We start from the raw sequence: 25,044 nt of genomic DNA on the forward strand, positions 1-25,044 counted from the left end.
GACTTTGCCTCGATTGCTGAACCGTTACACAACCTGACAAAGAAAAATGCACACTTTCAGTGGCACGCGGAACACCAAGAAGCTTTTGACACACTCAAACACCGCCTTACCACCGCCCCTGTCTTAGGCTACCCGCTGGACCATGGTGAGATTCCTTGACACCGACTAGTGACGCAGGCATCGGTGCCGTCCTATCACAAATGCAAGATGGCGCTGAACGTGTGTTGGCTTACGGCAGCCGCAAACTCTCTAAGACTGAACAGAACTATTGCACTACAAGACGAGAGCTGCTTGCCATTGTAGATTTCACGTCACATTTCCGTCAGTATCTGCTTGGGCGGTCCTTCAAGGTGCGTACTGACCACAGCAGTCTCCGTTGGCTAACCAAAATGAAAGAGCCAGAAGGTCAGTTAGCCCGGTGGCTTGAGAAGCTGGTGGAGTATGAGTTTGACATCCTTCACCACCAAGGTCGTTTACACACTAATGCTGACAGCCTTTCTCGCAGGCCCTGCTGCCAATCCTGCCCTTGTAGCCTACAGGAGCCCTCCTCACAGCAAAATGCTAAAAGTCAGCAAGCGATTCAGGGTGATTTGGACTGCAACACCAGCTCCCTGTCATTGAGTTCGGTCAGGGTAGTGGCATGCCCTACAACCGCAGCCTTGAGTCCGGTGGGGGTAAGCGAAAACATTACTGCCACTGACACTTTAAAACAAACAGAGACAATCTATGTGACTGATACAAACGAGACTACACTGTTTCCTGGCTGGACCATGGATGAGTTGCGCCAGGCCCAAGCATCTGATCCAGACATTTCCCCCGTCAGATCCTGGTTAGAGGCCAGCAGTGAGTGCCCCCCTTGGACTACCGTTGCCCCATGCAGCCCAGCCACCAAAACGTACTGGAGTCAATGGAAAAGACTGTACTTCCGAGATGGAGTCCTGGTTCGTCGTTTTTATTGTTTGGACGACACACAGTTCTATCCACAAATTGTCCTGCCACGCAAAATGCAACCCGATGTTATGCGCCAATTGCATGAGGGGCCAGTAGGTGGACATTTTGGTATTGAACGGACTGTGGCCAAATTTCAAACCCGATACTACTGGTACCACGAGGGAAGATGTCGCCCTCTGGTGCCGGACTTGTATAAACTGTGCGTGCAGAGCCCGACCCCACAAAACCCCTCAAGCGCCCATGGGAACTGTCAGGGTTGGAGCCCCCATGGAGCGCATTGCACTGGACATTATGGGCCCACTTAACGAGACAGAACGCAAAAACTGTTATGTGCTTGTCATACAGCAATACTTCACTAAATGGACTGAAGCTTTCGCCATCCCTGATGAAAAAGCTGTGACAGTGGCACAGGTCATTGCAACCGAATGGGTGTGTCGTTTCGGAATGCCTCACTAGCTACACAGCGACCAAGGACGCAATTTTGAATCCGAGGTTTTTCAGGAAATGTGCCGTCTGTTTGGCATTGAGGAAAACCCAACGGACACCTTTCAGACCACAGTCCGACGGCCAAGTTGAACGTTTCAATGCCACTCTACAGAAAGATTCTGGCCTCCACTGCGGAATCGTTGTCACTGGGATTGGGACTTTGATGATCCCTATGCAGTTATGACCTACAGAGCAACCAAGCACAGTTCTACTGGCTTCACCCCTAACTACATGATGTTCGGACGTGAAATAAATGAGCCTGTGGACCTGGTTGCTGGTTTGCCCCTGGACTCTGATTGTGCACTTTCAGCCCCAGAGTTTGTACAACAAATGTGTGAGCGGCTGGAACTGGCTCACAGCATCACTCGTGAAGCCCTGGGTGAGTCAGTCACACATGCTAAAAGACAATATGACAAAAATGCTTGCCACGCACAGTATAAAGTCGGAGATGCTGTGTGGTATCTGATCAAAGGAACTCGTCATGTCAGAAACAAAGTCAAAACGTTTCTCCCCTCCTATGAAGGACCTTTCTTTGTCATGGGACAGCTGGACAATCTGGTCTACAGGATCCAAAAATGTATGTATTAAGTAAGTATGAAACTATGAAGTAAGTCAGTGGGCTGAAAAAAGTCAAAAAAAAAAAAAAAAAGTAAACTGTTAATAATGTTTGGAGTGTCTTAAGTTTAAATGTAACCTGTCAGTGATGTAATCTATTAATTAATGGTCATAATTATGAAATGGGTCAGTGGTATGTGACAAGTTAAAGAAATGCAATCTGTTAAATAATGTTGACTATGATGCTGTATATTGAAAGATTGTATTGTTAAAAGGGGCAGAAATCATAAGACTTGTTCTTCTTTCTGCTCCTTTTCATTCTGGTATTGTGGTGCTTTGTTTTTTGCTTTCTGTTTTTCTTTTAAATGAATGAAATAAAATATTAAAGAAAAAAAAAGAGCCCAAGAGCCAAAGTCAAAGTCGTCCACCATGACCAACTGAAACACTACTGCAGCCGCGAGCCCCTGGACAACACTTGGGTACTGGACCAAGCCCAGAACTGGACACCTTCTGAGATCCAGCCACCAGCCTTGGACGAAGACCCAGCATTCCAGGACCTCGGCCTGCACCACCTCTACTCTACTGCCTCCAGTGATGGCCCCAGCAGCTCTCAGCCATCTACTCCACCTGCCAATGACTCCAATGTCATCGGGTTGCTTCCATCCACTCCTTCCCATGTGATATTTGACCATGGTGGGGGTACGGTGGAGGAGCCAGACCACCAGAGTCAGCCCGTGTCACGTCCTGAACGTCAGCACAGGAGACCAAATCAGTATGGGGACTGGGTCACTGAGTAAGTCACTTTTGAGGTTAATATTTGCACTAGAGACGTTATAGTTCTGTTGAGACTCGAGTCTTGTTCGCAATGTTTGCATTTCCGCTACAAAGCACTTTTTCATTGTAAAAAAAAAAAAAAAAAAGCTGAAGAGACAATGTTTTATATTCTTGCAGTAACATCTGCATGTATTGTGGTTATAAGACCAGTCAGTTATTCACGACCGTCGTAGAAGTGCAGCTTAATATGTAATGTACTCTTTTCCTAGCAAGGTCATTGCATTTTTCTATATATATTTCTACTCACTTGTTCACTGTGAAATGAGCTAAAATTTATCACTGCTTAGACACTTGTGCTTACAGTTAAACCTACCTACTTTAATATTTACATTAGAATGTACTGGTTGGACACAGCTATCTCTTCACATATTTAGGCCTACATTAATAGAGATTGTGTGGTAACTTTTCTTTATAATATGGAATGGAATCATTGCTAATTGCCAGTCCATGGTGGGGGTAGTGTTGTGGGATGTGTCTAATGTGTTGTGTTTAGCTCAGTGAGTGTGTGTGTGTGTGTGTGTGTGAACGCGAGTGAGAGAGAGAGAGCGTGCACGTGATGGTGGCACACGCCGCCGAGAGAGAGAGACTCGGCTGAGTGGCGTGATGCATGTAGCAGTGTATGTTAATGGTGAAGTTTAGCGACGGCGGTCGGGCAGGTAGCAGGGCTTGTGCTGTAAACAGTATAGTTATAATTAAAGCAGCAAGTCTTCAGCACAGTACTGCTTGCTTTGTTTGTGCCGCACCACACTATAGCAGCGTGGAACGTTCGAGGGAGTTAGCCCTGGAGGAAGAGCTGCCTTCGGCCCTGGAGGATAGATCTCCCCTGTGTCCCCCAACTAAAAGAGTTTGGAGACTGAAGCAGGAATGGTTAACAGTATGTTCCAATTGCTGACAGTGAGGGGAGGGAGTTTACAGATTTTCATACATCATTTTATTATGTTAGATCAATCATAACGTTATTGTGAGGCTTTTTTTGTATTAACAAAGGAGTGATATTTTATGTACCTTATTTTTGTGAGAACATGTTGAGTATTTTGGTGTCAGTGAACAGCCCCTGCCATGTTGTGGTACGTGAACATTAGAGGTTCTCTCTCAGTTTACATTTGGAGCTGACAGAGACAGCTATGTTGATGAAGCAAATCTAGTACCCCTCTCTTCTTCTACGGTGTTTAATGGCAGCTGGCATCCTTATTGTTGCACTGCTGCCACCTGCTGCATCAGTCTGTTATAGCAGCACTAAATCCTCTCGATGAGTCCAGGGTCAAGTATTTAAAGTATTTAATTGACCTTATGGCTAAAATACTTCCTACAGAAACTTCTTTCAAGCCTTACAATTGATTTCCTTCACTTTTTACTCTTTAACAGATAAACCATTCAAAATTGACTTGATAGATTTTGTAAAATAATATATTGAGGTAAAATTAAAAGCACTGTGCTAAATACTGTACAGGTATATTCATTGGTCATGATTTCCATTATTTATTTTACAACATTTGAAAGCACTGCATTTTGGTGATGGCATTTCACAACACTTTATTTAGAAATCAATTGGTCTGGTGGTGGAATTTGACATTAAAATGTAGTACTGATGTGCTGATGGTCATTTTTAATTACATTTTTAGCTATTGCATCAGTTTTAAATTACAAGTGGCCAAAGAAATTTCATTGACAATAGTTGTCTTTAAGTGTATTGTTTACTAAAAACAGAAAGGGTGTAATTATAGATTTGTTTTTAAAGACACACTTGGAATTTGATGCAGTGGGGCAAAAAAGTATTTAGTCAGTCCCTGATTATGCAAGTTCTCCTACTTAGAAAGATGAGAGAGGTCTGTAATTTTCATCATAGGTACACTTCTACTATGAGAGACAATAACAAAAAAAAAAATCCAGGAAATCACACTGTAGGATTTTTAAAGAATTTATTTGTAAATGATGGTGGAAAATAAGTATTTGGTCACCCAAGGTATTAAAGGCACTGCGCTGCGGTGGTTTGAATCATATTTATCTAATAGATTACAATTTGCTCATGTAAATGGGGAATCTTCTTCACAGACTAAGGTTAATTATGGAGTTCCACAAGGTTCTGTGCTAGGACCAATTTTATTCACTTTATACATGCTTCCCTTAGGCAGTATTATTAGACAGCATTGCTTAAATTTTCATTGTTACGCAGATGATACCCAGCTTTATCTATCCATGAAGCCAGAGGACACACACCAATTAGCTAAACTGCAGGATTGTCTACAGACATAAAGACATGGATGACCTCTAATTTCCTGCTTTTAAACTCAGATAAAACTGAAGTTATTGTACTTGGCCCCACAAATCTTAGAAACATGGTGTCTAACCAGATCCTTACTCTGGATGGCATTACCCTGACCTCTAGCAATACTGTGAGAAATCTTGGAGTCATTTTTGATCAGGATATGTACTTCAATGCACATATTAAGCAAATATGTAGGACTGCTTTTTTGCATTTGCGCAATATCTCTAAAATTAGAAAGGTCTTGTCTCAGAGTGATGCTGAAAAACTAATTCATGCATTTATTTCCTCTAGGCTAGACTATTGTAATTCATTATTATCAGGTTGCCCTAAAAGTTCCCTGAAAAGCCTTCAGTTAATTCAAAATGCTGCAGCTAGAGTACTGACGGGGACTAGAAGGAGAGAGCATATTTCACCCATATTGGCCTCTCTTCATTGGCTTCCTGTTAATTCTAGAATAGAATTTAAAATTCTTCTTCTTACTTATAAGATTTTGAATAATCAGGTCCCATCTTATCTTAGGGACCTCATAGCACCATATCACCCCAACAGAACGCTTCGCTCTCAGACTGCAGGCTTACTTGTAGTTCCTAGGGTTTGTAAGAGTAGAATGGGAGGCAGAGCCTTCAGCTTTCAGGCTCCTCTCCTGTGGAACCAGCTCCCAATTCGGATCAGGGAGACAGACACCCTCTCTACTTTTAAGATTAGGCTTAAAACTTTCCTTTTTCTAAAGCTTATAGTTAGGGCTGGATCAGGTGACCCTGAACCATCCCTTAGTTATGCTGCTATAGACTTAGACTGCTGGGGGGTTCCCATGATGCACTGAGTGTTTCTTTCTCTTTTTGCTCTGTATGCACCACTCTGCATTTAATCATTAGTGATTGATCTCTGCTCCCCTCCACAGCATGTCTTTTTCCTGGTTCTCTCCCTCAGCCCCAACCAGTCCCAGCAGAAGACTGCCCCTCCCTGAGCCTGCTTCTGCTGGAGGTTTCTTCCTGTTAAAAGTGAGTTTTTCCTTCCCTCTGTCGCCAAGTGCTTGCTCACAGGGGGTCGTTTTGACCGTTGGGGTTTTTCCGTAATTATTGTATGGCTTTGCCTTACAATATAAAGCGCCTTGGGGCAACTGTTTGTTGTGATTTGGCGCTATATAAATAAAATTGATTTGATTTGTTCACAGCCTCAAACAGACTCCAAACTCAACCATGGCCAAGACCAAAGAGCTGTCGAAGGACACCAGGAAGAAAATTGTAAATGTGCACCAGGCTGGGAAGAGTGAATCTACAATAGTCAAGCAGGTTAGTGTGAATAAATCAACTGTGGGAGCAATTGTAAGAAAATGGAAGACATACAAGACCATTGATAATCTCCCTTGATCTGAGGTTCTACACAAGATGTCATCCCGTGAGGCCAAAATGATCATGAGAACGGTGAACAAAAATCCCAGAACTACACAGAGGAACACGATGAATGACCTGCAGAGAGCTGGAACCAAAGTAACAAAGGCTACACACTACGCAGAGAGGGACTCAAACCTTGCAGTGCCAGGCGTGTCCCCCTGCTTAAGACAGTATGTGTCCAGGCCCGTCTGAAGTTTGCCAGAGAGCATATGGATGATCCAGACGAGGATTGGGAGAATATCATGTGGTCAGATGAAACCAAAATAGAACTTTTGGGTAAAAACTCAACTTGTTGTGTTTGGAGGAAGAAGAAGGCTGAGCTGCATTCCAAGACCACCATATCTACTGTGAAGCATTGGGGTGGAAACATCATGCTTTGGGGCTGTTTTTCCGGAAAGGGGACAGGACGACTGATCCGTGTTAAGGGAAGAATGAACGTGGCCATGTATCATGAGCTTTTAAGACAAAATCTCCTTCCATCAGTGAGAGCACTGAAGATGTAACGTGGCTGGGTCTTCCAGCATGACAATGATCCCAAACACACCGCTCGAGCAACAAAGGAGTGGCTCAGTAAAAAGCATTTCAAGGTCCTGGAGTGGCCGAGCCAGTCTCCAGACCTCAACCCCATAGAAAATTTGTTGAGGGAGTTGAAAGTCTATGTTGCCCAGCGACAGCCCCAAAATATCACTGCTCTAGAGGAGATCTGCATGGAGGAATGGGCCAAAATACCAGCTACAGTGTGTGCAAACCTGGTGAAGACTTACAGGAAACGTTTGACCTCTGTCATTGCCAACAAAGATTATGTTACAAAGTACTGAGTTGAACTTTGTTATTGACCAAATACTTATTTTCCACCATAATTTACAAATAAATTCTTTAAAAATTCTACAGTGTGATTTCCTGGATTTTTTTTCTCGTTTTGTCTCTCATAGTTGAAGTGTATCTATTATGAAAATTACAGACCTCTCTCATCTTTCTAAGTAGGAGAACTTGCACAATCAGCGACTGACTACATACTTTTTGGCCCCACTGTAAATGTAGAATGAAAACAATGAAAGCAGAATTAAAGTCAGTTAATGCAGACAGTCAGTCTATTTGTGGAACTTATTACAGACAATACATACAAGACAGTCAATAAATGTTAATGAAATCAAGACTTGAGCCATATTTTGTTCCAGGGTAAGAGTCAAATATCACTGGGTTTTAAACCAAGAAAAACTGACCAAAATGCTCTCAGAATGCACCAAACTGCACCATTTTTTTTTCACCAAAATTTCCCGGGGGTGCATGCCCCTGGACCCCCCTTAGGGGACCTCGACTCTTTCCAAATGTTGTAATACAAACAAACTGCAATCGATCAAAACATTTTTTCCTCCCAAAATGAGACGTCCTGCGCTGACGTGCAGCAGCCGGCTGAGCTCAGCTCAGAGGTATGGAGAGACATTCATGTCAAAATGTCTGAAAGGAAATGCTTTGGACAAAAACTACAGATTTTGTTTATTTCTATTTATGTCCAGAGTTTAAGGATCCAGTGACCAATTTCATATTTATTTACTTTAAGACTCAATAAAATGCTGTTAACATCGAAAACTTGTAAAGCCTACTTTTAGTACACAGAAAATTCGATAAGGAAATCGATAAGGAATTGGATTGATAAGCAGTATCGATAATGGCATCGATATCGATAAAATCTTATCAATACCCATCCCTAGTAACCACTATGTTGGCTGAAATTCAAGTTCACTGGCATTCTTCTTTTTGTTGTTAATAACAAAAGCATACATCTTAGTGACCTTAACTACATAAAATAAAATATTTTCATTTTCTGAACAATGACATTATTTATTTACATGTTTTCTGAATTGTTGTGATGTCAATAGTTGCCAATGAAGACATCACGCTTTTGAGAACCTCTGCAGTTGGATTACCATCAACGCAAATAATGTGTCAGAAAAGTTGTTTTGGCAGCTGCAGGCTGTGAGAAGTGTTAAGATTTTCAATTTGTTTTAAAGTGCTGCATCAGACAGCTGCCGATATTGTACATCCAAATCTAAGCATTAACAACCCAAAGATGTGTAATTCAAGCTTTTCACAAAGATGATCTAGTAGCTTTGAATATAACTGTGCAATGTTAATGATGGCACATGTAACCTTCTAAAGTCTATATATTCTTTATGCCAGTCAAATGTGACCTAATGGTCTGTTAACTTGCACATTTAGGGTAACTTCACCAGCAGAGTCATTTGAGGACATTTACTTGGTAACAATTCATGTCGGCAGAGCTTGAAACCAAAGTGACATTTGTGAACAGATGCTAACAAACATAAACAAACTCAAATTATACTAGGATGCTCATGATAAATTTGAAGACACCTTTTTTACTGGATTTAGTTGGAGTTGAACTGGAAGGTGATATATGCCAGGGAGGTCCCTGCTCCTCTCCAGTGGCTGAAACCAGCTGCTGACAAGCCTCTTGACTCGGAGCATGACCATGTCGAAAATGTTCAATGTACCTGAGATAGTAAAAGTTAATACCATTTACAACAAGTCCAATTTTACACTTCATGACACTGTAGTTGACATCGTGTGCAACTTTTGAAGCTTTAGGTGCAAAAATTGAGAGTTTTGTTTCTATTATGCTTAAGGATATGAGGTAGAGGAGCAAGTCTTAATCCCAGTCACGGAGCACCACTACCAAAAGCTATTTACATCACTCAGGTGTGCCTCGTGCTAACAGACACCTGACTGAGCCAATACGTTTGGCAAAGCAGAGTTAAAAAATGTGCAGGTTAGGGGTACCCAAGGACTGGAATTGTAAACCACTGACTAGATTTCTAGACTAGGTGTGGGCAGCAGTGTGCTACGAAGAGCTAAAAAGTGCAGGATTTCCTTGCAACCAGTCTACTCTGCAGGTGGTTTTACAGATTAGCTCCTCCCCTCAACTCAAAATTCTGATAATTTGTGACATAATGACCTGCTGTGGTGATTGGTAGCAAGTAAAACTTGCACTCTCTTGGCACCTTCATGGTAAACACTTGCCCACCCCTGCTGCAGACCCTGCTGTAGACACCACAGTGAGCCAATCAGCTTTTAGCAGAGCAGGGAGACATGAAAAATGTGCAGGTAAGGGATCCCTGAGGACCAGAATTGGGTACTGCTGATCTAAAATCTAGATTTTAGGCCAGTGGTCACCAACCCTGATCCTGGAGATCAGGGTTGGTGCAACTGCACTGCACGTTTTCCTTGTGCACCTGCTGCAACCACACCTAATTAGTCAAACTGGTGTTTCCACAGTCTTGAGCACATATGGCTTGGTTAATTAAAAGTGAGTAGAACAGGGACAGTTGGAAAACACGCAGAGCAGGCGATCTCCGGGAGTAGGGTTGGTGCCCCCTGTTCCAGACTCAAAGAAACTGAAGTTACCTTGCCAGCAACGACGACTCCTGAATGTCTAGGTCAGAAGATTCCTTAGTGTTTCTTGCTGCTACAGACAGTTTCTGTGGTACCATTGCAGACAAAACCATATCGCTGTCTGGAGACAATCTGCAGTTGTTGACCGGCCAGGACTCTGAAACGGTAGACTGTCCATCCAGTTTGTCAAACTGCTGTTGGGTCTCTTGGCCCACAGTGTGTGATTGTGGCCTTCCTTGCTTATTTAAATGGACTGGACTCAAAGACTGCAAAAACAATGTGCAACATGTTTAATTTGAACTTCTAAAGATGTACTCAAATATGACAGAGCAAAAAAAAAAAAAAAAAAAAAATCAACCTTAAACTTACAGTTTTTTTCTTCGTCTTCGACAGGGACCGAACGCATGATGGGTGGTAGTGCGTCTTACCCAGCGGAGACTTTCGGCAGAAAGGATTCTGCTTTGTGAACACAGCATCACTGTCAAGATATTAACACGATTAACTGTGAATGATAGGGTAACATAAATGTGGTCTGGAAACCTTACCTGGATTTCATAAGGGCTTGTCATGGATAAAGCATACGATGGGATGACTTTTTGAGCTCAGTCTGGTGGAGTAGGATATCTGAGTTATCTTTTTAATGTCAAAAAATGAGACTAAAACACATTAATTACCCGCCTTCCGCGTCGACTTGGCACGTCCACAGCACAAAGTTACCATGGGATCAAACCCCAGTTCGCCACAATGTGTTCGTTGGATACAAGAAAGACAACACTGTAGATTACTACTGGCTACCAAAATATCCCATAAGTTTATCACTTCGAAAAACAAACACAAGTTAATATTTGCTCGCTTTAACAACTAAAACCAACATCCGAAAAGCAAGAAAAGACACAGACATCATTTATGTCCATTACGACAAGATATTTAGCCAATAGGGACATGGTTTAACATGACTGACACATCATTGTTCCAATCATGTAAAAGCTCTGTACCCGATTTGCGCCAATCGCTTTCTTAAACACCCACAGCGCGCGGAAGAGGAAAGCTAGTCGACGGACAAAAATAAGCTAAGTTAGCATGGGCAATTTTAGCTAGCACTCCATTTAATATCGTAATAAAGGATCCGCTTACTTGATAGTGAATTATAGAAAGTGCGCAAAGTTACATGAAGGTGTTGTAACGTTTCGAGTCAGACCCAGCTAACCAGCTAGTTGACGTTAGCAACCGAAGGCTGTAGCAGTTTTATTACCATGTAATAGCTTCAGTTTTGCATCGTTATTAGCAGAATTTCATACAAATGCATTCGAACATCACGTTTGAGATCGTTGTAAATTTTTAACGCTAGAGTAAGCCTTTTTTTTAATCGCGTGGAATTTCGAAAGGTGGAAATAATGCATCACGTCAGGATCAAGACTGAGAAGTCAGGTGAGTGTGTCACATTACTAAAAGTGACCCAAAACGTGTCGTCTAGAACACAAGCTGACAGGAAGAACACGAAAGATAAAGAAGTCCGATCTGGTTGAACTTATTAGTGAAATGAATTCATCAACCAAAACGGTGTTAAGATCTTTATCGATACTGGTGTATCAAAAAGGGTGGACTTGTAACGCTCTGGTTAATTTGAACATCAGATGTAATTTCTTAGAGAATAGAAGACTTATCAAGGCAGTCTTGGTGTCATTTTAAAGCTTGGAATGTTCTCTTTCCAGTGATATGTATGTCATAACATTTGGACATAAATCAAGGAACTTCTGGTCCGTTTAATTAATTTTATCAGGGGTGGACTCGGAGATGGTGGCGGTGGTGATGGTGATTCAATAATTAATTCAGTAGTTAATAGTAATTTTTTGCCCAGATGTATTTAAATATGGTATATTATGAAAAAACAGGTTCTTCAGAACATTTTGACACCAGTTCATAGATTTTGTATGAAAATTGACTGAATAATGCTATTTTTTGTCAAAAAAAAAGGTAAATTCCGAGAAAATCGACAAAACGTTTTGACTTCCAATATATATTTATTTATGTCACATAAATTGGCTTTTTCTCTAAAACTAAATGGAATAATTAAATCCAGAAGCTTGTATTTGAAAGGGATACATGTGTATACTTTACATAATGAATTTTGAAAAAAAAAAGACCATTTTGAACTGTTACACTTTTTAGGCCCAGTTTGTGAAATGTGACCGTGTCCTTTATTGTGTATTTACAGTAACATATTTGCATTCTTTTGTTTACCGTTAAAAACAAGCAACATTTAATTTCTTTCTCTTATTTTTAAGGATTTTTTGTTTTGTTTTACACAAAAGACAAAATCTGTGAAAACCCTGCCCTAATTATTACAGTTAATTATATAAGTAGTTGGACAGACACAATTTTAAAAATTTTGCCTTTGTACAGTGGAGCTGAAATGAAACTGTTCAGATGTGTTTGTAATGTAGACCTTCACTGTTTGTAGTGTAGACTTTCAGCATTAATTCAAATGGGTTTAAAATGCTGTTGCTATTGGTGCCATATAAGTAAGTCCCTTTGGCTGCTCCCTTGTTTTTGCACTGGGAGCCGCCACAGCAAAACTGGGATGGATCTGCATGTTTAAATGGCACAAGTTTTATGCTGGATGCCCTTCCTGACACAACTCCACTTTACAAGGAAAAATGTGGCAGAGGTGGGATTTGAACCAGGAACCTTCTGCACCAAAACCAAGCGCACGAACCACTTGGCCACCACCCCTGCTCATCAATGCCATATGCAAACTGTGAATTATTAGTTCGGCACCCATTGTTAATTAAACTACCCAATGTCATTGTTTGTACAGAATCTTAACTCTAACCCTAAATTTTGATCTTAAAAATTGTTAGTTACCTCCTGTAGAGCTTTGACCATATGATGTCCCTCTTTATCTCATGATAATCATGGCAGTGTCTTATTGGATACCTTATGGTTGCAGCAGTTTCTTATTGGATGCCGTATGAAGTGGTAGAATGTATGTATGTTATCAATAGCCACCTCCTTAATAAAAATAGTGTTGACTCTAGGAATTACACCAATTTGTATAGCTTGAAGAAGAATGGCCTTTATTGTCATTGTACATACATGCAATGGAATATGTCCTCTGCATTTAACACATTCTAATTACAGTTAGAAACAGTCCAACCACTTGGCGCAGTGGGCAGCCACAGTCCGGCACTCGGAACCAACTCTAGATGTAGAGGTGCTGTCTTGGTCAAGGGCCTAAATAAGCATGTTTTTGAATGTGGGAGGAAACCAAAATGCCTGGAGAAAACCCATGCAGACACATGGAGAACATGCAAACTCTACACAGAAATGATTAGGCTGGAAATGATACCAGGAACTTCTTGCTGTGAGGCAACAGTGCTAACCACTAAGCCACCTTTACACAAAACAGCAGCAGTTGTGAGTCTGTCATGTGGCTTAAAATGCACCCGATCCACAGCTGGTGGCACAAAAACACCTTTCTGTGTAACTGCTTCATCTGCTTTTGTGTGTGTTGGTATCTCATGTGGAGTTTGTCTGCTATAGATGATGTCATATTTCCACAGACATCTGCTGCTTTTTTGACATATGCTGGATTTTGAGCGATTTACCATCATATTTCCTCAATGTACGTGCACACTGAGTGAGAGAGAGAGTGAGATGAGGGAGGGAAAGAGCAAACAAAAAGAGCTAATTAGTAAATGGTTCATTTTTCATGCTCGTCAGTTTGGATTTGTCTTGTGTGGGTGTGCGTGTCCATTTCCCTGTCATTCATGTGAAGCATCAACTAAATCTGCAGAAAAATGCCATCACTGGACAAATGACTCCTTTTACAACCCCTGGCAATAATTATGGAATCACCGGCCTCGGAGGATGTTCTTTCAGTTGTTTAATTTTGTAAAAAAAAAAGCAGATCACAGACCTGACACAAAACTAAAGTCATTTCAAATGGCAACTTTCTGGCTTTAAGAAACACTATAAGAAATCAGGAAAAATAATTGTGGCAGTCAGTAACGGTTACTTTTTTAGACCAAGCAGAGGGAAAAAAATATGGACTCACTCAATTCTGAGGAAAAAATTATGGAATCATGAAAAACAAAAGAATGCTCCAACATCACTAGTATTTTGTTGCACCACCTCTGGCTTTTATAACAGCTTGCAGTCTCTGAGGCATGGACTTAATGAGTGACAAACAGTACTCTTCATCAATCTGGCTCCAACTTTCTCTGATTGCTGTTGCCAGATCAGCTTTGAAGGTTGGAGCCTTGTCATGGACCATTTTCTTCAACTTCCACCAAAGATTTACAATTGGATTAAGATCCGGACTATTTGCAGGCTATGACATTGACCCTATGTGGCTTTTTGCAAGGAATGTTTTCACAGTTTTTGCTCTATGGCAAGATGCATTATCATCTTGAAAAATGATTTCATCATCCCCAAACATCCTTTCAATTGATGGGATAAGAAAAGTGTCCAAAATATCAACGTAAACTTGTGCATTTATTGATGATGTAATGACAGCCATCTCCCCAGTGCCTTTACCTGACATGCAGCCCCATATCATCAATGACTGTGGAAATTTACATGTTCTCTTCAGGCAGTCATCTTCATAAATCTCATTGGAACGGCACCAAACAAAAGTTCCAGCATCATCACCTTACCCAATGCAGATTCGAGATTCATCACTGAATATGACTTTCATCCAGTCATCCACAGTCCACGATTGCTTTTCCTTAGCCCATTGTAACCTTGTTTTTTCTGTTTAGTTGTTAATGATAGCTTTCGTTTAGCTTTTCTGTATGTAAATCCCATTTCCTTTAGGCGGTTTCTTACAGTTCGGTCACAGACGTTGACTCCAGTTTCCCCCATTCGTTCCTCATTTGTTTTGTTGTGCATTTTTGATTTTTGAGACATATTGCTTTAAGTTTTCTGTTTTGACGCTTTGATGTCTTCCTTGGTCTACCAGTATGTTTGCCTTTAACAACCTTCCCATGTTGTTTGTATTTGGTCCAGAGTTTAGACACAGCTGACTGTGAACAACCAACATCTTTTGCAACATTGTGTGATGATTTACCCTCTTTTAAGAGTTTGATAATCCTCTCCTTTGTTTCAATTGACATCTCTCGTGTTGGAGCCATGATTCATGTCAGTCCACTTGGTGCAACAGCTCTCCAAGGTGTGATCACTCCTTTTTAGATGCAGACTAACGAGCAGATGTGATTTGATGCAGGTGTTAGTTTTGGGGATGAAAATTTACAGGGTGATTCCATAATTTATTCCTCAGAATTGAGTGAGTCCATATTTTTTTCCCTCTGCTTGGTCTAAAAAAGTAACCCTTACTGACTGCCACAATTTTTTTCCTGATTTCTTATAGTGTTTCTTAAAGCCAGAAAGTTGCCATTTGAAATGACTTTAGTTTTGTGTCATGTCTGTGATCTGCTTTTTTTTCTACAAAATTAAATAACTGAATGAACATCCTCCGAGGCCTGTGATTCCATTATTATTGCCAGGGGTTGTACAATGACAATAAAGGCTCTATTCTGTTCTTGTTAATTTGATCCCCTACAATGTGTATTTACCACATTTTGCAGATTTAGATGGGAATAGTCCTCGTGGCCGACTGGATGCTGTGTTAAAGGGATTAGTAGAGAAGACTGAAACAGAAAGGTTAGTAAATGTCACTTTTTTTAGGCCTATCTGATTACTGTAGGAGTACTGTAGAAACTCATGTGAATTTGTTTTGGGCAGAGAACAAAATGACAGTGATGCTGGGAAAATGCCTCCAGACTCCTTAAGCAAGTATGTATAAATATTCCGTTGTAGGTTACATATGTAATTGCGAAATGCAGCTGCATGTGTGAAATTCTGTGACTGATGCTGGGAAGCAATTGCACATCTGTTATGTTGCTTCAAAGTGTAAATGTTTGTGTTTTGTAAGAATATATATATTCCCTGTGCTCTCCATAGGGATCTGTCTCCATCGTCTGCTGGGAAAAGGCAAGTGTCTTTAGTTTTCCTTTCATTTTCTACCAATTACATAATGTTTACATCATTTTTTATAGTCTTGTTTTTCCTGTATCGCTAATTTTACACTATAATTGGCAAATCGTATGTCATGTCAGTCATTTGAGCCACATGTTGTTGCCCCCCCCCCCACACACACCTTTATATAATATTTCTTGCTTCACATTATTAGATATAATGGTAAGTAAAAGCTCTGCTTCTGGGTCTGCATCATAACAAAACTGTAACAGATGCTTCATCTCATAAAGATTAATATTGTCAATTGCCATTTTGAGAACTGCTTCCCCCACACAGATTTACCACACAGTATCATACTGTTTGTATTTCTTAAAGATTTCTGTAATTGACATCCAAGACATATTCAGTGATTTGGAAATGTTTATGTATCCGTCCCCTGAGTTTTCTAAAGAAAATTGGCTGTTAAAGTGATGTTTTACTGTAAATTCATCAAAGGGTGCTAAGAACTGTGTCCAGTATGCATTATGTCAGGATTATTTTATTTCACTTTATGAACGTATTTTGTTTTGTTCTTGTTGCCAAATAACTGGACATTTTTAAAGTATTTTGATTAGACAAAATTACTTTGTTTGCATTTATTTATTTCCATATTTTAAAATGCGTCAATAAAATATAGCGGTGTCAGTAATTCTGAACCACAACTGTATTTAGTACTACAACACAGTTGGAGCGATACCTAAAAAAAAAAATAGAAGAATCATTATCAGGAGCTGTACCTAGAGCTGCATGAAGAATTTATTCTTTTTGTATGTTTGGTTTTTGCTTGTTATTTTTATTTATTTTTTGTAATAACTGTAGTCATTGCAGCAAGTTTGATATTGCAGATCAGATACAAACTTCTTCCTTCTAGCAAATACATAAGTGCAATTGAAGCAGTCTTTTAGCACATTGAACGTTTATGTCCAAATTTCCTCATCATTCATTGATTAATGTTTGTATTTATCGTTTTCTCCAGGCCATCAGGACGGTTTCCACAGCACAGGAGGAAGAAGCGAAAAGAGATGGATGAGGGCATACCAGAAAGCAATCAGCATAAGCAAAGTAAAGTGCAGATTTTTTTATGCTGCTTTCCTATAATGAGTGGGCGGTGGAAAGCAGCAACTTTGGCTGTACCTCTAGCGCAGTGAAAAAAAGCGGTGCCAACCATTATTATTTTGCTGTAATCATTGCAATATCAACACGTAATGTATGACTTTGCAGTATCTCACGCAGTTATGATAGGAACCAGCTAGATATTTATTGGCTTTAGCATAGGGACGAAACTGCGACTCAGGAGACATGTTGAAAACTACAATTAACATTAACTGCAGGCCGTTATCCAGTGAAAAGGATCCGCAATTGACTTAACGTTTAACCTAATAGTTTTTGGTTTTTGTGAAATAATGTTGTTTCTGTGTGCAAAATAAAATTATGTAACTATCCAAAATAAAACTAGGATGTTTAGAAATGATGTGTTGAATATTCCTTGCTTTGTTAAAAAAGCACTTAGCCAAATTTAGAAGAATACTTAAAATTTCATAGGAGGGTTAATTATTTTATCCTCATCCATATTTTTAAAAATCTTAAATTTGTTACTCTAGAATGTATGATCATAGTTTATTTTTGAAAACGGCGCAAATCCGTCTTCATTCCATCATTAGGATATCATCACTGAAGACTGGCACATTTGAAAGTGGAGCAGTGTATATCGCTTATGGTAACATGTCGCGTGATGAGGACTCACCACTCAACTGCTATATCATAATGATGGAACACTGATCATGCAAGCAGTACTGCAAGAAAATGTATTATTTGTCTGCTTTTTCATTTAGTGACCACCTGTTTGACTTCAGTGTATATTTTTGAATGTTTATTTCAACCGTCTTATTTCTTAGTTTTGTTTTGTTTTGTTTTTGCCAGATGCTTACATCATAAAGTTGTTTGATCGCAGTGTGGATCTGGCTCAGTTTAACACCAGCACACCACTGTATCCTATCTGCCGTGCATGGATGAGAAACAATCCTTCTGTCCGAGAACCACCTCCTTCCCCAAGTCCCCCACATACTATGGTGGAGGAAGAGGTGAGCCTCTTAACACTGAAAAATAATTCCCGTTCAGAACATTATCTGTTCTAGTAGCAAACAGTGGCTACCTAGGTATATATAAAAAAAGGGCTTTTTAGAGTTCATTTTCAATGTTGGCCCAGTTTTAAATTGTGGGAAGTTATTATACGTCCATATTACAACAACTTCTCGTAGCATAATTGAGTTCCGGTTTAGGGCACACCTCGTGAAGTGTGAACAACAAGACAACATCGGCGCACAGCAGAAGTTTATCACAGGTGCTACACCTCCTCCAGATAACCCTCTCAACTTGAGAGAACATGTCATCATAATCGCCCGTGAACTCGCTGAATCGGCGCCATCCACATCCTCGCTTTGCCATTGTTTACATGCGCTGTGAGACAGCACAACTCTGCTGGCACCACGGTGCATTCTGGGAAGTGTAGGCGGCCGCCAGGGGCATTATGGGAAACGATGAAACACCGAATAGGGCGGGCGAGAGGCAAGGTACACCTTGCACAGACTGCCAGGCTATCGCAGGGCCACACATAAGCAAACACCAGTCAATGTTTAAAATCACTAATTCACCAAATCTGCATGTCTTTGGAAGTGAGAGGAACACCCATGGGAACTCGGGCAAACAGCAAACTCCACACAGAAAGGATCAGGTGGGAAGCGATCCCAGGACCTTCATGCTGTGAGGCAACAGTGCTAAGCACTAAACTACCGTGTCGCCCCAGGCTGGAAGTATATGTCATTTTATATTTTCCTTAAAATTAGACCTCTAAGGATAACAAGCGGAAGAGAAGGCTCTGTGCCAGCACAACAGTTCACACTGTCTGCCAGGCAAGGTGTTGGCACACCCTTGAAATCAGTGAGCACCACTGAGGAATGAAACGGAGTGTGGAAGCACACATCTGCTTTCCTCAATCCAGTGAAAAATCGTGAACTGTTGAAGATATCCCTGAGAACACTGCATTAGCTTCTAATCAGGTTATGGAGTAGCTCCCTTGTATCATGGATGTATTTTTAAAAAAGGTAGTGGAATTGTTCAATAGAGTGAAATGTATGGAACCAAAATTCACGATAAATGACATTAAACATGTAATTGATTATTCCTTTTTTGTACAATGGAACAAATAATCGGTGCCATATGACATTCAATCTGCCAATCAAATGTCTGTTTAGGTGTTATATATAATGACTAAATAACAGCCCTCTTTTTAAGTGCAAATGAGAATTCCTGGTCATGCAAGACTCTATTTAGAATATGTTTGGACTCAGGTTTTAGTAATTTTCCTAACCCTTTCATCAACTTTTCTTTAACTGCTCTGTGGTTCACCCACACATACTTTACTGCTTTTATTTGAGTTGTGTGAATATTTTGAGCATGTGGATAAGGTTGTATTTGCCAGTGAAACCCAGATGACATGTCGTTCAACCTCAGTCACTCCTGTTGTCCTTCCTTAGTGTCCTACAATAACTAGCCATTTCAGTTTATACTTAGTAGAACATGAAATTAACAAGTGAATAAGTAATGAGAGAATGGTTCTCTTGAGAACCAATGAAAACCATTAACTCATTATCTTGAGACGTTGTTTTGGAAAAGGCTAATTACTGTGTAATTAGACAAATCAGTTTAATTTTTGGTATACAACAAACTCTGTAAATCCATTCTCATCCATTGTTATGCCCATGGAATGAAATACAGGGGAATATAGCGATCAAGGTGTCCGTCCAACTGTTTTTGCTTGTTAGCTTGATTTTTCACCAATTTCATTCATATTTACCACAAGTGTAAACTTGGGTTATCCCCTGACTTCAATTTAATTCAATTTATTTCATTTATATAGTGCCAAATCTCAACAAAGCTGCCTCAAGGCCCTTTACACAAGTAAGGTCTGACCTAAGTTTAGGTTATTAATTTCAAGGTCACAGTGAGATATTCAAGATATTTCCATCACTACCATTCTTAACGTGATATCTCAATAACCAGTTGATGAGTTTCATTCATATTTAGCATAAGGGTGTAGTTGGGTGGTCCCCAAACACTTGTATTACTGTTTTGTGGGGACTGGGGTGGATATGTCATCTCCTGATGACTCTTGTTAATCTTGCTGAAGAGGTTGTGCTTTCCTCCTTCTGTTTCTCAGTTAGTTGAATTGTTCCATAATTTTTTTTAATTTCTTTTATTAAACAGTGTGTAGGCAGCATGGTGGTTTAGAGGTTTGCACTGTTGCCTCACAACAAGAAGGACCTGGGATTACTTTCCACCTGGTCCTTTCTGTGTGGCCCTGCATGCAGTGATGTGCAGTGGCACGCAGTGTTTGTGAATAGGTTGAGCAATGTTCACAACTAGTTTGCACAAGTGGCACGAAATTTATGCGTGCCAAAAAATTTTAACATTTCCAAAAAATTTTGCATACTGGCACGCAGACTTGCACGGTTTATGATGAGTTTACTCATTGGCACGCAAGATTCCATGCCAGTGCGGGGATCAGATTTGTGTAGGTATAAAAAATTAACGAATGAATAAACATTGTAAGCTAAGGAACTTTGCCTGTCTGTTGAATCTTTTTTTTTTATCATTAATAGGTTTAAGTAATTTTCAGAAAAGCAAATTCACTGAGACAACTAACAGAAAGAACAGGAATAATTTTTGTTGTATTCCCATTTTGTGTGTGTGTATGTGCTGTGTTTGTTTTGCCAGGTTACTGACATGATCAACGGAAAATGTCAGGATGTGTACAGACTCCCTCCTCCAACTTTGTGTCCAGTCAGCTCCTCCGGTGAACCTGTCAATCTCAGGATCCCACAGACCGACAAACCTACTGTTACACAGGCACTGTATAATGTGTGCATGAGAATCACTGATGGTGTATTGCTGAGGATTGCTCGTGCATGAATTAACTGAAGTGCATTATGATGTTTATTTGCACACTAAAATTATCTAATGAAAATGAACTCTGTTTCCACAGTTGCCAGATTCACCTCTTACATCAGGTCACTTCATATGTGAACACATGGAACGCTGGAAGAAGATAAGGCAAAGGTATGTCGCTCACAAAATGTTACTGACGTGTTTTGCCAAAACAAATGTACAAATATTAAGTAATGGAGAGTTATGCTGTTGATAAACAGAATTATTTATTCCAAAATATACACTAATGCAGTGATTCTCAACCGGGGTGCCCTAGGGTGCCGCGATCGATCGTCAGGGGTGCCGTGGGCAATTATCAAATATCACCATTATCGGGTGTATGTGCTGTAATAGTGTGGCAGATGATGTAATGCTCTTTTATTCCAGTAGATGGCAGCAAAGCGCTGTACTACTAACATAACTTTTCTGCGTAACAAAAAACAAGGTGGAAAATTGTTAAACTAAAATTGTATTTAATATAAAAACAATAAAAATCATTAAATAAAAATTGTCCCACAGGGTGAAATAATACTTAACAAATGCATACCAAATGAAATACAACAAAGGAAGTATCTGGGAAGTGTTTCACAAGATTTAATATTTGTTAAAATACTTACAATTAAGAACCACAATTTACACCAGAACAGGCCTTTTATGTAACAATAACAGACAAAAATTACTGCCTCTTAGCGGGTCATAGCAAACTGATTTAACATTTACACACGGGTGATGGTTCGGGAGGCCCAGATTACGGGTCTTGGTCCGGGCGAGCTGGTTACAGCCGCTCCAGAGTGACAGTCCCGGGGGGTCTATGGGCCTCTCCAGCACAGTGGCTGCTCCCGACAGGTGAAGTGGACAGGTGCTGCACCCGCCAGAGAGCAGTCGACCGCAGGAGACGACTGGATGCAGGGACCATGATGCTGATCCCACACAGTGAAATGAACGTGGTCTCAAACCAAAACAAAACTGGGTGAAGAGCTACAATTTCTCCATTACAGAATTTTGCATAATTAAAGCCATATTTTTGAAGTGTCGATAAAGTCAAATTGACTTGCCTAAGTTTACATACGTACATGGTGGTTTTGTACATACTTGCGCACATAGCGTTGTGCATCTCCATGGTTATGGGTTGCTGACTACAGCGTGAATCTCAGCTGCTCACGGAGCATGGCTCCTCTGGGGAAGGAGAAACCGCGTTGACTGTGGAGGTGTGCGGGGAAGGCGCCCTGACCTCCGTTGATGTCACCGTGGTCAGACTTGGGCCTTCTCGCTCACAACTGGGTTCGCTGAAGGCAGCCTCTGCACTCCGTGAATATTAGAGTGGCAGATTATTGTGAATAAAAGTGTTGACACGTCTAAAAAAAAAAACACTTGAGATCAGAGCGCAAAATGCTTGAGGATTTTCGAAATGCGGTGTTTTCTGTATCAATTTTCTATTGTGATAATTGGGTTTTGCGCAAAACCAGAGGTAATAGAATTCTATTATTTTGGTTGGTGGTGTGCCGCAGGATTTTGTAAATATAAAAAGGGTGCCGCGGCCCAAAAAAGGTTGAAAATCACTGCACTAATGCACTAATAAAACAGATTATGCATGTTTTTGTGATCTGCAAGTGGGACACACATTTTGTTAAGATAGGACATTATGATAGGTGGGATTGGTCACCATCATTATCTATTTAAATAAGGGTTCTTCTTTTGCTGACATGCACAAACCATGAAGCTGGCAATACTGATGATACATAATGCAAACATGCACTATGCACAATTTCTCCAGTCACAGACACATAAGCTTATAACTTCTTCTGGGTTGTCTGGGTGTCTTGGTGGCTTTCCTCACTCGTTTCCTTCTTGCACAGTCACTCAGTTTTTGAGAACTGTTTATGCCATACAGATTTACCATAGAGCGCTGTGCTGTTTGTATTTCAATTTCAATTTAATTTCAATTTATTTTCATTGATATAGCACCAAATCACAACAGAGTTGCCTCAAAAGCAGCTTCACACAGGGTAAGGTCTAACCTTACCAACCCCCCAGAGCAACAGTGGTAGGAAAAAAACTCCCTCTGAGGAAGAAACCTCAAGCAGACCAGGACTCAAGTAGTGACCCTCTGCTTGGGCCATGCTACAAAACATAAATTACAGAACAATTCACAGAACAATTCACGAACGAATATACAAGAAATGCTATTGGCGCACAGGACAGGAGGATCGCCTACACGAATACAACTCCCATCTCTGGATGGAGCTGCACCTTAAACAGAGAGAAAAAACAGAATCAGCATCAGAAAAGACAAGAAATACTGTATAATTTGTCAGCATTAAACACAAGAAAACAGAGAAATACTAAGGAGATCGCCGGCCACTAGCCCTAAACTTCACTAAAAGACCCAGAATTTAGGTACAGTTGAGGCTGCGGCCCACTCCAATTACTAATAAAATGAATTAAAAGAGTATTTCTTCATAATTGATGTAAATAAAGTCCAAAACATATTCAGTGACTTGGAAATGTTCATGTATCTATCCCCTGACTTGTCTGAAGAAAACTGGCAATAAAATTGACTATTTACAGGTATTATACCAAAGGGGCTCATTACTTATGCAACACATCATCTTGGCTTTTATGTTTTTGATCAATTTATATCAAGTTGTAGAGATTTGTTTTGAGTTTGAGTTTATGGAGGATAATTTTAAAAATTTTTGTATTGAGAAGCCTGATTTAGTTTTTGTATTTGAAATGGCGTAAACAAATTAAAATGTGTGAAAAAACAAAGGGGCCCAATACTTTTGGAGGGCACTGTATGCGTACTAGGTGTACACTGTCTAAAATGCTGGGACAAGTAGAGGTGTGGTTTCATGTGTCTGTGTATGTATACAATATTTATTTTTAATCTGTTGTCTTGTTTTACATTCAGATCCTCCCCATGTTACGTGTTTTTGTGCCAGTTGGTACAGATATTTTGTTTTATATACTGAAAGAAAATTGAGTAAAAATAAGTTACAAAAAAACATGTCAGCATTGCTCAACATAAGAGGTATTTTTAAATGAAATTACTTGCACAAATATTGTAAACCCACTGACTGACTCTACTGATTGTGTGCCTGCCCTGATGGTTTAGAATCGGAATGCTTGTAAAGTGCTGATGCACAAGCTCAGCAGTCAGTACTATTTTTCTTTTTCTCCTGCTAACGTATTTGAGTGGTTTGCATATTATTTTATGTATTTACAAGTATTTTTATACATTCTCTCTCTCCCTCTGTCTCTCTCTCTCTGTGTGTGTGTGTGTGTGTGTGTGTGTGTGTGTGTGTGTGTGTGTGTGTGTGTGTGTGTGTGTGTGTGTGTCACTCACAGATGGAAAGAATGTTCCAACAGGAACCAGCTAAGATACAGCGAGAGTATTAAAGTCCTTAAGGAGATGAAGGAGCTGTATGATCGTTAACCGGCTGCACTGCACATTTCCACAACACAACAGATTTACCAGAGCTGGAATTGAGCCAATATGTACCTACAGAAATTTGGAAATGCCTGCTGTCTGATCAGATTATTGGAAAAATTCGTATTGACGTTGAGCCTTAAGTGGTCCATAAACTGTACACACTGCATTATAAATTTATCGAGTCTGATTTTATTCACAATTTCTTGTTTTAACTGTTTTTGCACTGTGTTCAGTCATTAAAATTCTGTTTGGCTAAATTAAGTGGGATGGTCTGCAGTCAACTGATTCTAGATTCCACTAGTTAAATATTGAAATATGTGTTTCTTTGTTGTATGACAGATAACCAAAACTTAATGTAGAAATATAGGCATTTTAAAAATGCATGTATTTGTTTGGCTGTATGATTCTAATTGTTACATTATGTAACAACAACAGTAGGTGTAAGGAAAGATAAAATAGCATACGACAAACCCCTGGTTCCCAACCTGGGGTCCAAGCCCTCCTCAGGGGGACGCCAAAGATTACAGGGAGTGTTTGAGGTTGTCAAAATTAGAAGCGCAAATATTAAATAATCATAATGCACACTGAGTCGACAAATCTGATTTAAAATTATTCTTCTTTGTATGATTCAAAGAGAAAAAGGGTAAAAACCAATTATAATTATTACTCAACCACAAATTGTTCTTAAGGCAGGTGGTGTCCTGTGGGCTGTG

The 25,044-nt window shown here is 40.1% G+C and overlaps 2 protein-coding genes across 4 annotated transcripts in view; one reads left to right on the plus strand and one right to left on the minus strand.

Annotated features, from left to right (window-relative positions):
- Window positions 1-10,790, minus strand: part of proser3 (proline and serine rich 3) — a 37,574-nt gene extending 26,784 nt beyond the window's left edge. For both annotated transcript variants that reach the window (XM_034175083.1, XM_034175082.1), the window contains exons 1-4: window positions 10,443-10,790; window positions 10,267-10,375; window positions 9,910-10,163; window positions 8,860-8,999 (exon numbers count right to left, since the gene is read on the minus strand). In XM_034175083.1, coding sequence (XP_034030974.1) covers window positions 8,860-8,999; window positions 9,910-10,163; window positions 10,267-10,375; window positions 10,443-10,453 — 514 coding nt within the window. In that variant the 5' untranslated portion in view covers window positions 10,454-10,790. The remainder of the gene's footprint in view (window positions 1-8,859; window positions 9,000-9,909; window positions 10,164-10,266; window positions 10,376-10,442) is intronic.
- A 152-nt stretch (window positions 10,791-10,942) lies between these two features.
- On the plus strand, window positions 10,943-24,592 carry lin37 (lin-37 DREAM MuvB core complex component). Of its 2 annotated transcripts, none has more exons than XM_034175084.1 (9): window positions 10,943-11,325; window positions 15,486-15,561; window positions 15,643-15,693; window positions 15,862-15,891; window positions 16,892-16,977; window positions 17,836-17,996; window positions 20,689-20,832; window positions 20,957-21,030; window positions 24,247-24,592. In XM_034175084.1, the coding sequence occupies exons 1-9, from the start codon at window positions 11,292-11,294 to the stop codon at window positions 24,332-24,334; spliced, it is 744 nt and encodes a 247-aa protein (XP_034030975.1). In that variant the 5' UTR covers window positions 10,943-11,291; the 3' UTR covers window positions 24,335-24,592. The 2 variants fall into 2 exon arrangements, with proteins under 2 accessions (XP_034030975.1, XP_034030976.1); XM_034175085.1 differs by having other exon boundaries at window positions 20,689-20,820.
- The last annotated feature ends 452 nt before the right edge of the window (window positions 24,593-25,044 follow it).

This window comes from Thalassophryne amazonica, chromosome 7, assembly GCF_902500255.1.
Source record: "Thalassophryne amazonica chromosome 7, fThaAma1.1, whole genome shotgun sequence".
NCBI lineage: Eukaryota > Metazoa > Chordata > Actinopteri > Batrachoidiformes > Batrachoididae > Thalassophryne > Thalassophryne amazonica.

Coding starts and splice junctions, on each gene's coding strand:
- lin37 (XM_034175084.1), top strand. CDS start 11,292: ATGCATCACGTCAGGATCAAGACTGAGAAGTCAG. Junction 15,694..15,861: donor CCTCCAGACTCCTTAAGCAA/GTATGTATAAAT, acceptor TGCTCTCCATAG/GGATCTGTCTCCATCGTCTG. Junction 17,997..20,688: donor ATACTATGGTGGAGGAAGAG/GTGAGCCTCTTA, acceptor TTGTTTTGCCAG/GTTACTGACATGATCAACGG.